The sequence below is a fragment of the Lepidochelys kempii genome, chromosome 12, assembly GCF_965140265.1.
Source record: "Lepidochelys kempii isolate rLepKem1 chromosome 12, rLepKem1.hap2, whole genome shotgun sequence".
Taxonomy (NCBI): domain Eukaryota; kingdom Metazoa; phylum Chordata; order Testudines; family Cheloniidae; genus Lepidochelys; species Lepidochelys kempii.
Window position 1 is genome coordinate 39,816,525 of NC_133267.1, and position 12,885 is coordinate 39,829,409.

The following is a 12,885-nucleotide window of genomic DNA, read 5'->3' on the forward strand; positions in this document are numbered from 1 at the left end:
TCCCACAAAACACTGCAAAAAAGTCCCAATAGGCATTGCACCAAAAAGCAGAGCATGGCACACAGGTATACTTACCCAGGGTGCATCACCAATACAAGCAGCCAAAAATGTATGCACCCATGTAATACACAAACTTCAGTAGCTGTATCCTACCATAACTTGGTTTGACCAAAGGTTGTAGTGTAGACATAGCCTCTGACTTGGAAAAGAGGCAATTCATTTTAGTGGAGCAGAGAAAGTGAAAACAGACAGAGAAGGGCGTAAGAGAAGTCCACCCCATGAGAAGGGACAGCCTACACAAAGTGCTTAGCAACAAAGGGGAGGAGAATATGGGGTTGAATGAAGATTGCTTTAGGATAAAGGAAAACAGCAAATTTAAGTACAGAAGGGAAGGATCCAGAAGGGAGACAACAACAGATTGAGTTTGACTGACTGACAAGGAAGGAAAAATCACCCCCAACTGACTAGCTATGCTGGCAAAAGAGCCCTAGCCTAGAAGTAGTTAGACAGCAATAAATCCTTTTTGCCAGAATAGCTTATTCCTTTCAGGGAACTGGTTTAAGCTAGAATAGCAAAAGCTCTCCCTTGCCATATAAACTGCATCTTCCCTAGAGGTCTGCTGGTGCAGCTCTACAGGCGACCTATGCTGGTATAGACGTTGGGAGTGGATGATAAGGGATGGATCACTCCGTGATGACCTGGTCTGTTCATTCCCCTGGGGCACCTGGCTTTGGCCACTGTCAGCAGACAGGACACTGGGCTGGATTGACCTTCGGTCTGACCTGGTATGGCTGTTCTTATGGCCAAATCCAACCCAGGGAAATCCGTTTTAGGAGGGTGGGATACTTGGAAAGAACGCGAGCTGCCCGGCGCTGCACCCCCCCGGGCGGGGGGGGGTCAAGGCCTGAGCTGCCCGGCGCTGCGGGGCCCCGGGCGGGGAGGGGGGGGGGTCAAGGCCTGAGCTGCCCGGCGCTGCGGGGCCCCGGGCGGGGAGGGGGGGGGGTCAAGGCCTGAGCTGCCCGGCGCTGCGGGGCCCCGGGCGGGGAGGGGGGGGGGGGTCAAGGCCTGAGCTGCCCGGCGCTGCGGGGCCCCGGGCGGGGAGGGGGGGGGGTCAAGGCCTGAGCTGCCCGGCGCTGCACCCCCCCGGGCGGGGGGGGGGGGGGTCAAGGCCTGAGCTGCCCGGCGCTGCGGGGCCCCGGGCGGGGAGGGGGGGGGGGTCAAGGCCTGAGCTGCCCGGCGCTGCGGGGCCCCGGGCGGGGAGGGGGGGGGGGTCAAGGCCTGAGCTGCCCGGCGCTGCGGGGCCCCGGGCGGGGAGGGGGGGGGGTCAAGGCCTGAGCTGCCCGGCGCTGCGGGGCCCCGGGCGGGGGGGGGGGGGTCCAAGGCCTGAGCTGCCCGGCGCTGCGGGGCCCCGGGCGGGGGGGGGGGGGGTCCAAGGCCTGAGCTGCCCGGCGCTGCGGGGCCCCGGCCGGGGGGGGGGGGGGCCAAGGCCTGAGCTGCCCGGCGCTGCGGGGCCCCGGCCGGGGGGGGGGGGGCCAAGGCCTGAGCTGCCCGGCGCTGCGGGGCCCCGGCCGGGGAGGGGGGGGGTCAAGGCATGAGCTGCCCGGCGCTGCGGGGCCCCGGGCGGGGGGGGGGGTCAAGGCCTGAGCTGCCCGGCGCTGCGGGGCCCCGGGCGGGGGGGGGGGGGGTCAAGGCCTGAGCTGCCCGGCGCTGCGGGGCCCCGGGGGGGGGGAGGGGGGGGTCAAGGCCTGAGCTGCCCGGCGCTGCGGGACCCCGGGCGGGGTGGGGGTGGGGGTGGGGTCAAGGCCTGAGCTGCCCGGCGCTGCGGGGCCCCGGGCGGGGTGGGGGTGGGGGTGGGGTCAAGGCCTGAGCTGCCCGGCGCTGCGGGGCCCCGGGCGGGGTGGGGGTGGGGGTGGGGTCAAGGCCTGAGCTGCCCGGCGCTGCGGGGCCCCGGGCGGGGAGGGGGGGGGGGTCAAGGCCTGAGCTGCCCGGCGCTGCGGGGCCCCGGGCGGGGTGGGGGTGGGGGTGGGGTCAAGGCCTGAGCTGCCCGGCGCTGCGGGGCCCCGGGCGGGGTGGGGGTGGGGGTGGGGTCAAGGCCTGAGCTGCCCGGCGCTGCGGGGCCCCGGGCGGGGGGGGGTCAAGGCCTGAGCTGCCCGGCGCTGCGGGGCCCCGGGCGGAGGGGGGGGGTCAAGGCCTGAGCTGCCCGGCGCTGCGGGGCCCCGGGCGGGGGGGGGGGTCAAGGCCTGAGCTGCCCGGCGCTGCGGGGCCCCGGACCGGGGAGGCGGCAGGGGCAGCTCACGGACAGGCAGGCGGGGGGGGATCCTTGGCGGCGAATGAGGGCGGGGCGTTGGGGAGGGCTGGGAGGCGGCCATCTTGAAGGCTGGCAGCGACCGCCGAATCGGCCAGCTTTCAAGATGGCTGACTCCGCCTCCTGCCGGCACTTCCGGCTTCTCTCAGGGCCCGGCTGCCGTGAGCCGCGCTGCCCGGCTCGGCGAGGCCCTTCCGCGCTGCCCGGCGGTCTCGCGCCCTTGGGGGGCGGTCGCCGCGGGACATGGCGCTGCTGCAGCTGCTGCTCAGGGGCCCCCGCTGGCGGCGACTCGGCCTGGCGGGGCCCGCCCGGAGCTGGGGCCGGCCTCGGGGCGGCGGAGTGCTCCCGGTGAGTGGCCGCGGCGGGCCGAGCAGGGGACGGGCTGGCTGTGCCCTGCCAGCGGGCGCCATGGCGGCGCTGCCGGGGGCGGGCCGGGCCTGAGGCCGGCTGGATCGCCCGGCGCTGGAGCCCGGGGGTCTGGTCCTGGCTCTGGCAGGGGCCTGCTGGGAGACCGGGGACCCCCCTCCCGCCGTGCCCTGTACCGGGGGGAGACCGGAGCGTGACTGATGCGACCTGGGCCATTGTTGTTCCGGGGTGGGGGCTTCCTGCGCAGTGCGGGTGGGAGTCCCTCCTTTCTGCTGCCCGTGGAAGCGCCTTGAGGCTGTCTGGCACAGCGAGTATGTGCAGCGCCGGGCACAGCGGGCGCCACCTGCGTCAGAGCGTCTGACCGCTCCTGGGTTCCGAATAATTACTAAGGACGCTGCCATGGGAGGCCGCTGTGGGATGGGAGCTATCCCCAGGGCTCCTAACGTCTGTGCACTTTCCAGGAATCACCTGCCTGCACTCCTATGAAACAGAAGAGTTTAATGTTGGAGAAGCCCTGCTAGCATGAGAGAGATCCTTTCTGGTATTACCTGTAACTGGAGCCCTGCCAAATTCACAGCCATGAAAAATGCATCACGGACCGTGGAATCTGGTCTTGTGTGTGTGCTTTTACAGATTTCATGAGGGAGACCAGCATTTCTCAAATTAGGAGTCCTGACCCAAAAGGGAGTTTGCGAGGGGTCGGAACGTTATGTTAGGGAGGGTCGCGGTATTGACACCCCTCCTTCTGCGCTGCCTTCAGAGCTGGGCAGCTGGAGAGAGGCAGCTGGTGGCCTGGTGCCCAGCTCTGAAGGCAAAGCCGCCGCCAGCGGCAGCTCAGAAGTAAGGTTGTACCATACCAGGCCATCCTTACTTCTGGGCTGCTGCTGGTGGCGGCTTTGCCTTTAGAGCTGGGCTCCTGCCCAGCAGCCGCTGCTCTCCAGCAGCCCAGCTCTGAAGGCAGCGCTGCCGCCAGCAGCAGCGCAAGAGTAAGGTAGCAGTACCGCAACCCCCCTACAATAACCTTGCGACCCACCCGCAACTCCTTTTTGGGTCAGGATCCCTATAATTACAACACTGACATTTCAGATTTAAATAGCTGAAATCATAAAACTTGCGATATTTAAAATCCTTTGACTGTGAAATTGACCAAAATGGACCATGAATTTGGTAGGGTCCTACCTATAGCTTGGTCTTCATTGTTAGTACCATTCAAGTTTCTAAGAGAGAGAGCTTTTTTATTTTATTTTTTTTTTCTGAAGTCTGAACCATTTCCGTTTGGCAAACATTGATTCCTTTCCTCACTTTTGTTTTTCTTTCCCAGCATAGCTGTGCTACTCGTTATGTCCTTGTTTGTGCACCAACCTTGTAATAGGATTTCATAGAATCATAGGACTGGAAGAGACCTCAAGAGGTCATCAGGTCCAGTTCCTTGCACTCGTGGCAGGTCTAAGTATTATCTAGACGATTCCTGACACTTGTTTGTCTAACATGCTCTTAAAAATCCCCAATGATGGAGATTCCACAACTGCCCTAGGCAATTTATTCCAGCGCTTAACCATCCTGACAGGAAGTTTTTCCTAATGTCCAACCTAAACCTCCCTTGCTGCAATTTAAGCCCATTGCTTCTTGTCCTTTCCTCAGAGGTTAAGGAGAATAATTTTTCCCCTCCTCCTTGTAACAACCTTTTATATTAAAAAAAAAAAAAAAAAAAAAGGAAGAAGGAGGATCCTGGGAACTACAGGCCAGTGACCCTCACTTCAGTCCCCGGAAAAATCATGGAGCAGGTCCTCAAAGAATCAATCCTGAAGCACTTACATGAGAGGAAAGTGATCAGGAACAGTCAGCATGGATCACCAAGGGAAGGTCATGCCTGACTAATCTAATCGCCTTTTATGATGAGATTACTGGTTCTGTGGATGAAGGGAAAGCAGTGGATGTATTGTTTCTTGACTTTAGCAAAGCTTTTGACACGGTCTCCCACAGTATTCTTGTCAGCAAGTTAAAGAAGTATGGGTTGGATGAATGCACTATAAGGTGGGTAGAAAGTTGGCTAGATTGTTGGGCTCAACGGGTAGTGATCAATGGCTCCATGTCTAGTTGGCAGCCGGTGTCAAGTGGAGTGCCTCAGGGGTCGGTCCTGGGGCCGGTTTTGTTCAATATCTTCATAAGTGATCTGGAGGATGGTGTGGATTGCACTCTCAGCAAATTTGCGGATGATACTAAACTGGGAGGAGTGGTAGATACGCTGGAGGGCAGGGATAGGATACAGAGGGACCTAGACAAATTGGAGGATTGGGCCAAAAGAAATCTGATGAGGTTCAATAAGGATAAGTGCAGGGTCCTGCACTTAGGACGGAAGAACCCAATGCACAGCTACAGACTAGGGACCGTATGGCTAGGCAGCAGTTCTGCGGAAAAGGACCTAGGGATGACAGTGGACGAGAAGCTGAATATGAGTCAGCAGTGTGCCCTTGTTGCCAAGAAGGCCAATGGCATTTTGGGATGTATAAGTAGGGGCATAGCGAGCAGATCGAGGAACGTGATCGTCCCCCTCTATTCGACATTGGTGAGGCCTCATCTGGAGTACTGTGTCCAGTTTTGGGCCCCACACTTCAAGAAGGATGTGGATAAATTGGAGAGAGTCCAGCGGAGGGCAACAAAAATGATTAGGGGACTGGAACACATGACTTATGAGGAGAGGCTGAGGGAACTGGGATTGTTTAATCTGCAGAAGAGAAGAATGAGGGGGGATTTGATAGCTGCTTTCAACTACCTGAGAGGTAGTTTCAGAGAGGATGGTTCTAGACTATTCTCAGTGGTGGAAGAGGACAGGACAAGGAGTAATGGTCTCAAGTTGCAGTGGGGGAGGTTTAGGTTGGATATTAGGAAAAACTTTTTCACTAGGAGGGTGGTGAAACACTGGAATGCGTTGCCTAGGGAGGTGGTGGAATCTCCTTCCTTCGAAGTTTTTAAGGTCAGGCTTGACAAAGCCGTGGCTGGGATGATTTAATTGGGGATGGGTCCTGCTTTTGAGCAGGGGGTTGGACTAGATGACCTCCTGAGGTCCCTTCCAACCCTGATATTCTATGATTCTATGATATACTTAAAAACTGTTATCATGTCCCCTCCCAGTCTTCTCTTTTCGAGATTAAATAAACCCATTTTTTTTTCAATCTTCCCTCTAGACCTTTAATCATTTTTCAGAGTAACAGCCGTGTTAGTCTGTATTCGCAAAAAGAAAAGGAGTACTTGTGGCACCTTAGAGACTAACCAATTTATTTGAGCATAAGCTTTCATGAGCTACAGCTCACTTCATTCACTTTAATCATTTTTGTTGCTCTTCTCTGGACTTTCTCCAATTTGTCCACATCTTTCTGGAAATGTGGCACCCAGAACTGGACGCAATGCTCCAATTGAGGCCTAATCAGCACGGAGTAGAGCAGAAGAATTACTTCTCGTGTCTTGTTTACAACACTCCTGCTAATGCATCCCAGAATGATGTTCACTTTTTTTGCCACAGTGTTACACTGTTGACTCATATTGAGCTTATTGTCCACTATGACCCCCAGATCCCTTTCCGCAGTACTCCTTCCTACGCAGTCATTTCCCGTTTTGTATGTGTGCAACTGATTGTTCCTTCCTAAATGGCGTACTTTGCATTTGTCCTTATTGAATTTCATCCTGTTTACTTCAGACCATTTCTCCAGATCATTTTGAATTTTAATCCTATCCTCCACCTCCAAAGCACTTCCAACTCCTCCCAGGTTGGTATCGTCCTTTATAAGTGTACTCTCTATGCCATTATCTAAATCATTCATAGAATCAAAGAATACCAGGATTGGAAGGGACCTCAGGAGGTCATCTAGTCCAACCCCCTGCTCAAAGCAGGACCAATCTCCAATTTTTGTCCCAGATCCCAAATGGCCCCCTCAAGGATTGAACTCACAACCCTGGGGTTAGCAGGCCAATGCTCAAACCACTGAGCTATCCCTCCCCCACATATCATTGATGAAGATATTTAATAGAATTGGACTCAGAACTGGTCCCTGCGGCACCCCACTTGTTATGCCCTTCCAGCGTGACTGTGAATCACTGATAACTACTCTCTGGGAACAATTTTCCAACCAGTTTTGCACCCACCTTAAAGTAGCTCCGTCTAGGTTGCATTTTCCTAATATTTGCTGTATATATTGTCTGTGCTGCAGGAGAGGGTCAAACGTCATGAGGTCCTGCAAACTACATATTATGTGTAGGCTTTGGGCTGTATGCAAAATGTTGTTTAATGTTTTAGTTACCCTTTTTTAGTGGGTGTTATAGGGTCAAAATCCTAAACAGCAGAATAGCACATCAGTTTACAACAAAGATGCTAACCAAAATCTTAAGGATAGGTTAGCTTTATGTTTGTCTTCACAGGAGCAATTATGTAAATAAAGGAGGCACATGAGTTCCATACACATCCTCAGAAGGGATGTAACGTCAGTGGATGTGGCTTGTTTTTTTTAAATTGTTTTCTCATCTTTAACTTTTTAACATCTTTAGGGCTATTATTTGGACAGTTTTTGTCCTTCTTTAATTATATCTGTTTCCAAAGGGGTATAGTTTAAATTGGTGAAACCCCAAGTGTGGGCACATTTATATCCATAGAGGAGTATTTGTATCAATGTAGTTTGTTTTGCAGAAACTACATTCATGCATGGGGGGTTACATTCATGTAAGCTATATCTGCTTCTGAACTGATACAGGTTTGAACTGGTTTAACTATATAGACTAGCCCTTAAAGAAAATTTAAAAATCAAGTTTGTTAAAATAAGATGTAAAATCACACAAACAAGGAAATTCTGACTTAAATGTTCTCTAACTTATTTGCTCTTCTCTGCTGAAATTCTGCAATGTTTTCATGGTAAGCTTCTGTGACTTTCGTACAGGTGAGGCTTCACCCCCTGCAATACTCCAATCCAGTGAACACGTGAAAAACTGAGGCTATTTCCACAGTAGGAGTGCTTTACTGGTATAGGAATAGCGGTATACACACTTCTAGTATGGACACAGCTGTACAGTAAAGCTGTGCTTTGTACTGGGATAGTAAAACCACCCCCACAAGAGAGACAAGCTATCCCAGTAAAAGCACAGTTTTGCTGGTATAACAGTGTCTACACAGGGGCTTCAGCCAACACAGATCTGTCAATTAGGGATCACACTTCTTCACACATCTGATCAACATAGCTATGCTGAAAGAAAAGGAGGACTTGTGGCACCTTAGAGACTAACCAATTTATTTGAGCATAAGCTTTCGTGAGCTACAGCTCACTTCATCGGATGCATTCAGTGGAAAATACAGTGGGGAGATTATGCTCAAATAAATGTGTTAGTCTCTAAGGTGCCACAAGTCCTCCTTTTCTTTTTGCGAATACAGACTAACATGGCTGCTGCTCTGAAACCTGTCATAGCTATGCTGGCAGAAGCTTCTAGTTTAAACTTGGCTGGAGTAGCAGGTGTATTGTTGGAATCTTTGCTTCTATCAGTTTAAATTAGTCATTTAACGTTATTTAACAGTATCTTCATTGCAGTGAGAGTGCTGTATGTCACGGTAGGCCATGTCAACCAATTACTAATGTAACTGTGAAATTTGATCTACAATTCAAGCCAATTCTTGCGTCCATGGAACATCACCCTTAGGGTTAATCAAGACTACAGGCAGTACTTATTAGCTGGTGTGAGGAGTAGGTGTATAGTCTCCTTACTGTGGAATCTGTTAGGTTACGACTTTGCCCTCCTCTAGCGTTTCTCATCTGAGAAAATTCAAGCACTTCACCAATGTTAATGAATGTAGCTTCTCCATATCTCTGACATGTTAGCCCCAGTGTACACTTGAAGGATAAACCTAGGCACAAGAAGAAGAGTGTGACTTCCAAACATTTTAGGCACATGCTCTGTGTGCATGTTAGCTCTCCTAAAACCAGGCTATAAACTACTTGCTCATAATCACATAGCAAGTCTGCAGCAGAGCCAGGAATGATACACAGGAATGATACTCATCCTGTGACCAAATCACAAAAATATCCTTCCTTCCTACTGAGGAAATCTACTTTGATTGCCTGCTGCACTGTGCAGTTTTTCCTGTTACAGTTGTCATCTTTTTTTCTCTTCAGACCCTTCTGTCCCGAACACTTTCCCCCACATTTGAAGGGCTCAGTGGACTCTTAGTGAAGCAACATGTAATTCGGGATCCAGTGAGACTCTGGAAACTCTTAGGTGAGCTCCCTACTAAAGTATTTTTGAGGGGGATGTCTGCGTTGGCCAGGACATTGTCTTTGAAATGACATTAATTTGGGGTCTACTAAGAAATGTAATTACTTGTAGTATTTTTTTTTGGCTAGTGATAAGCTGTGGCATCTTCACAGTCGGGCTCAGTGGATTGAGTTACCTATCTGAGCTCTGAAACCATTTAACTTGAAAATGTTTTGCATTTGGGCTTACAGTTCAGAGCTTGCATTTTTTTAAAAATGGATTTGCTTCTGTGCCTCATTGGTGAATGTTAATAGGAAATCTTGATGCAGCTTTGACAACAGATATTGTAGAGGGGTGGTGGGTCAGTCCTATCCCTAGGAATTGGGGTGGGGCCAGGATCTGCCACCCTTGGAGCACGTGGAGGTATGTGTGTGGTGGGGTCTGTCTCATCGCCCTACCCTGATTCTCCCTGTCGGGCTAAGGCCCCCTCACATACATGTTCCCAAACAGCAGATCCTGGTCTCAGCTTCTCACCAGCTGGCGCTGTAGTGTCTCCTTGGCATTGCCGGGGGCTCCTAATCACCATGTGTTGCCATTGCCGCCCCCCTTCCGGCTGGCTGGCTGGAAAGGAAGCAGCAGCAGTGGCCTGGACTGGAGCTGTGTGTGAAGCAAGCCAGGCCCCAATCCCTGCCCTCTGCCAGGCTGACCAGCTGATGCCATGTGGTGAGAGATCCTCCCTGGCCCGAGCAGTCATCTTAGCCCAATACCATGGTGTTTCCAGCAGCAGGGATGCTTCTGCCTCCCCACGATTAGAAAAATCATGTTGTTGGGCTAATTTCCTGATTTTTATACAGTCTGTGAAATCATGACTTACACAGGGCCATTGTTCTGGAGCTGGTGAACATGAGCCTGCGCGCTGTGCTGCAACGTGTTAACCCTTTATGTCTGTGTTGTGGTTGAAAACACATGGATGCCTCTTTAAAGTGATGGCTGGGAGGGACATCCACACACTCTGCACAACTGCAAGTGAACTCTCCAGTGAGGGGTAACTTCTGTCAAGTAGTGTCATTTCTAGGCTTGCCTGCCTTTCCATGGAGAGTGCAAGTAATAGCCTCAAATCATTTATTTTCATTTCTGAGTTCTTTGCTGCTCCCTGGCACATAAAGGGAAGCTCCCCCTCAGAGTGTTTACTACTAGTGATAGCGGTGTTTTTTTAAATGATATGTGTATGTATGGACAGATTTGTGTTCTTCAGTTGCAACACAGACAACATTTCCATTAGTATATGTTCACACCCAGTAGTACAAGGATACTGAAACTAGTGCATTGATAAACTCCAAATTTTCTGTTACTCTATAGGAAAGTTTAATAACTAGAAACTGGTGGAGAATTCTCTCCAAAAGACTGTCTGCCATCTTAGAATAATTTCTAAACAAAGCTGTATTTTGACTGGATTGCTGAAAAACCCCCAAACATTTAATTTAGAAATAACATTCAGAGTTTCCTCAGTCTTGGTCACATTCCTCCCTCTGATGTGTGCACCCAGTTTCCACTGAAGTTAATGAGAGTTACACATGAGTAGGGGAGGGCAGAATTTAACACTTGACATATTCAAAGCTTGTACTGTATGTCTAATTTCTCTTCCTGGGTCCCAGAACTAAGTGCTTCAATTACTATCCTTTTCCATATTTATTTGTCTATAGGTGGCACTTACTATTTTAGTACCTCAGGGTCTCGGTGGAATAGCAGTAAGAATGAAGGATCCAAAGGGAAGTCTCCAGAGGAGGATGAGGGTATGTATGAAGTTTTGATACAGAGGATACTTAATGAAATGACGATTCCAAATTGGAGTGTCATTCCGTGTGTGAGTATGTGCAGGAGAACATGCAAGATCCATGTTAATGCTAAATAGTGCTAGGTATTGCACTGTATACCGGAGCCATAACTGTAAAGTATTCTCAGTCATAGGTTTATAAATCACATGCTGCTGAGTCTAATCCATACATGTCCAAGCTTTGTTCAAAGGTTTTTATTTCTCTTTTGTACATCAATTTGTTTTTTGTAATGTATATCTAGGTTTTGCAGATGTTTAAAAATTTAAATTGATAATAGATAAAATTTTTCTAAAAAGCTTAAAAAGAATCAACGTCTGTCAAAATTTAGAGTTGCAGGAAATTATAGTGGTGTGGTCCAGAAAATTATTTAACAGTAGATATTGAGATTCAGAAAATTAAAGCTTTATAACTGTTAAAAGATAAATTGTCAACATCACATGTCAAAATATGCAAAGTAAATGTCCTTAAATCAAACTCTAATTAAAGTTATCAAACAGCATTTTTCTTTCTTCACCTGTAGGCAAATTTTGATTATCATCAGTGGAAATATTTGAGTCCTTACCTTTGTTACTAATATCACCTAACAAAAATGAAATCTAAGGAAATATTAAAATCTACATTTCACCACTTCAGCTGTGTACTTCTTGTCTTTTTGAACTTGTACATTGGAAATAAATTAGTCAATTTCACTTTTATGTTAAGCCTTGTCTAAACACAAGTTGTACCAATTTCACTAAATCTGTTCAGAAAACTCTAGCTAATTTGGTGCATTTAGTTAAGCTGAGCAGATACCAGGCACTCTTGAACTGATTGAAGTGTGTCCCCACAAGGGAGTTGCACTGATAGAACTACGTGGGTTTCTAAAGTATCTTAACTAAAGTGGTACAACTGTTGTGTGTAGACAAGGCCGCAATTTCTAATAGGTTTAATTTTCTGATCTTCCTAGGATACTGCAGTGTTTTGGGTTGCAAACACCTCAGGAGGATGTTATTCTTTCAAAATGGTTTCAATTTAAATTTAAAAAAAAATCACTGAGATTTTCTACTGATTTTCTACTTTCTAATAGCTTGGTTTCACAGCACCTATATCTTGAGTCTAAACTGACCTGACAGTGCCCCTTGGTGTTGTCAGCAGCTTTCCTATAGGGGGATAGGCAGTCACTGTATTCCCTTTTTTTACAAGTGTAATTTGACTCGGCTTTGAAAAGTGACTAAATTGCCCTCCCATCCCATCCCCCCAAGTATAAGGGACTGGAAAAGTTCCCAGTCTGTGACAAGCCTTGCAGTTTGATTCTGTGTATCATGAATTTCCCGCTAGAAAGTCCCCTAGCTGGTGGAATGTACTGTATCCTGGCTTAAGGATTTATTTTAAAGATGTCAGAAATGTCCCATGTGAAAAGCCTCATGCTCTTCCGTATGTATTGTGGTATCTGCTGAAATGTGACAGAGGCCTATAAGACAAGAACTAGCATCTGAGAATTTCTTCTTCGTCTCAGTTGATGCCAGGACTCTTGTCTGTGTGAATAAAGGCCGATCTAGGCTTGCACCTTCTGTGGTGCTATTGTTCGTTTTCTGGAACTTTGGATGAAGGCTAAATCTACAAACAAAGAGGGCTCCACTTTATTGTCACACAATATAATTGCAGTTTGACAATGGCATTATAGTTCTGTTTTATAATGACTAATTTTTAACTACATTTTCACTTAAATACAAAGATTGAGACAGTACAAAAGGCATGACTTTTTTTTTTTTTTTTTTTTTGTGGTTCCAAACATGCTGGTGGGACCATCAGGCTGCATCTGGCCAACTAAATGCCATGCACACTTTCAGACCCATGTATGGTGGTAATCTATAGCCTTTGAGGTCTGTAGGTCAGGAGTGAGGGTCTTGTCAGTTCAGGCAGCCAAACTTAGGCCACTGCTCAAACCACGTGCAAGGAACAGAGAGAGAATGTACAGTGGGATGCTAATACAAATACCACATGGTCTTTACTGAATGTTCTTTTTCTAAGCCTGGGATTTCTGCTGCCTGGAAGACCACACAGAATGATTGTGACCAGAGATCCTACAAGAAGTATTGTGGCTATTAAAATTTGTAAACAGTAACCTGCTGTGTTCCGTGGCCCTTCTCCTGTGATTAATGGATAATTTGA

At 49.4% G+C, this 12,885-nt stretch overlaps 1 protein-coding gene across 8 annotated transcripts in view; it reads left to right on the forward strand.

Annotated features, from left to right (window-relative positions):
* The first annotated feature begins 601 nt into the window (after nucleotides 1-601).
* SPG7 (SPG7 matrix AAA peptidase subunit, paraplegin) overlaps nucleotides 602-12,885 on the forward strand; it is a 51,210-nt gene continuing 38,926 nt past the window's right edge. For 4 of the 8 annotated variants that reach the window (XR_012154551.1, XR_012154553.1, XR_012154552.1 and 1 more), the window contains exons 1-3: nucleotides 605-785; nucleotides 2,455-2,653; nucleotides 10,603-10,692. Coding sequence is in view for 5 of the 8 variants with exons in the window: in XM_073308260.1 (XP_073164361.1) it covers nucleotides 669-785; nucleotides 2,455-2,653; nucleotides 10,603-10,692 (406 nt within the window). In the remaining 3 variants the exon portion in view is untranslated. Of the gene's footprint in view, nucleotides 786-2,418; nucleotides 2,654-8,820; nucleotides 8,924-10,602; nucleotides 10,693-12,885 lie in introns of those variants that run through there. The other 4 variants (XM_073308263.1, XM_073308261.1, XM_073308262.1 and 1 more) reach the window with 4 other exon arrangements.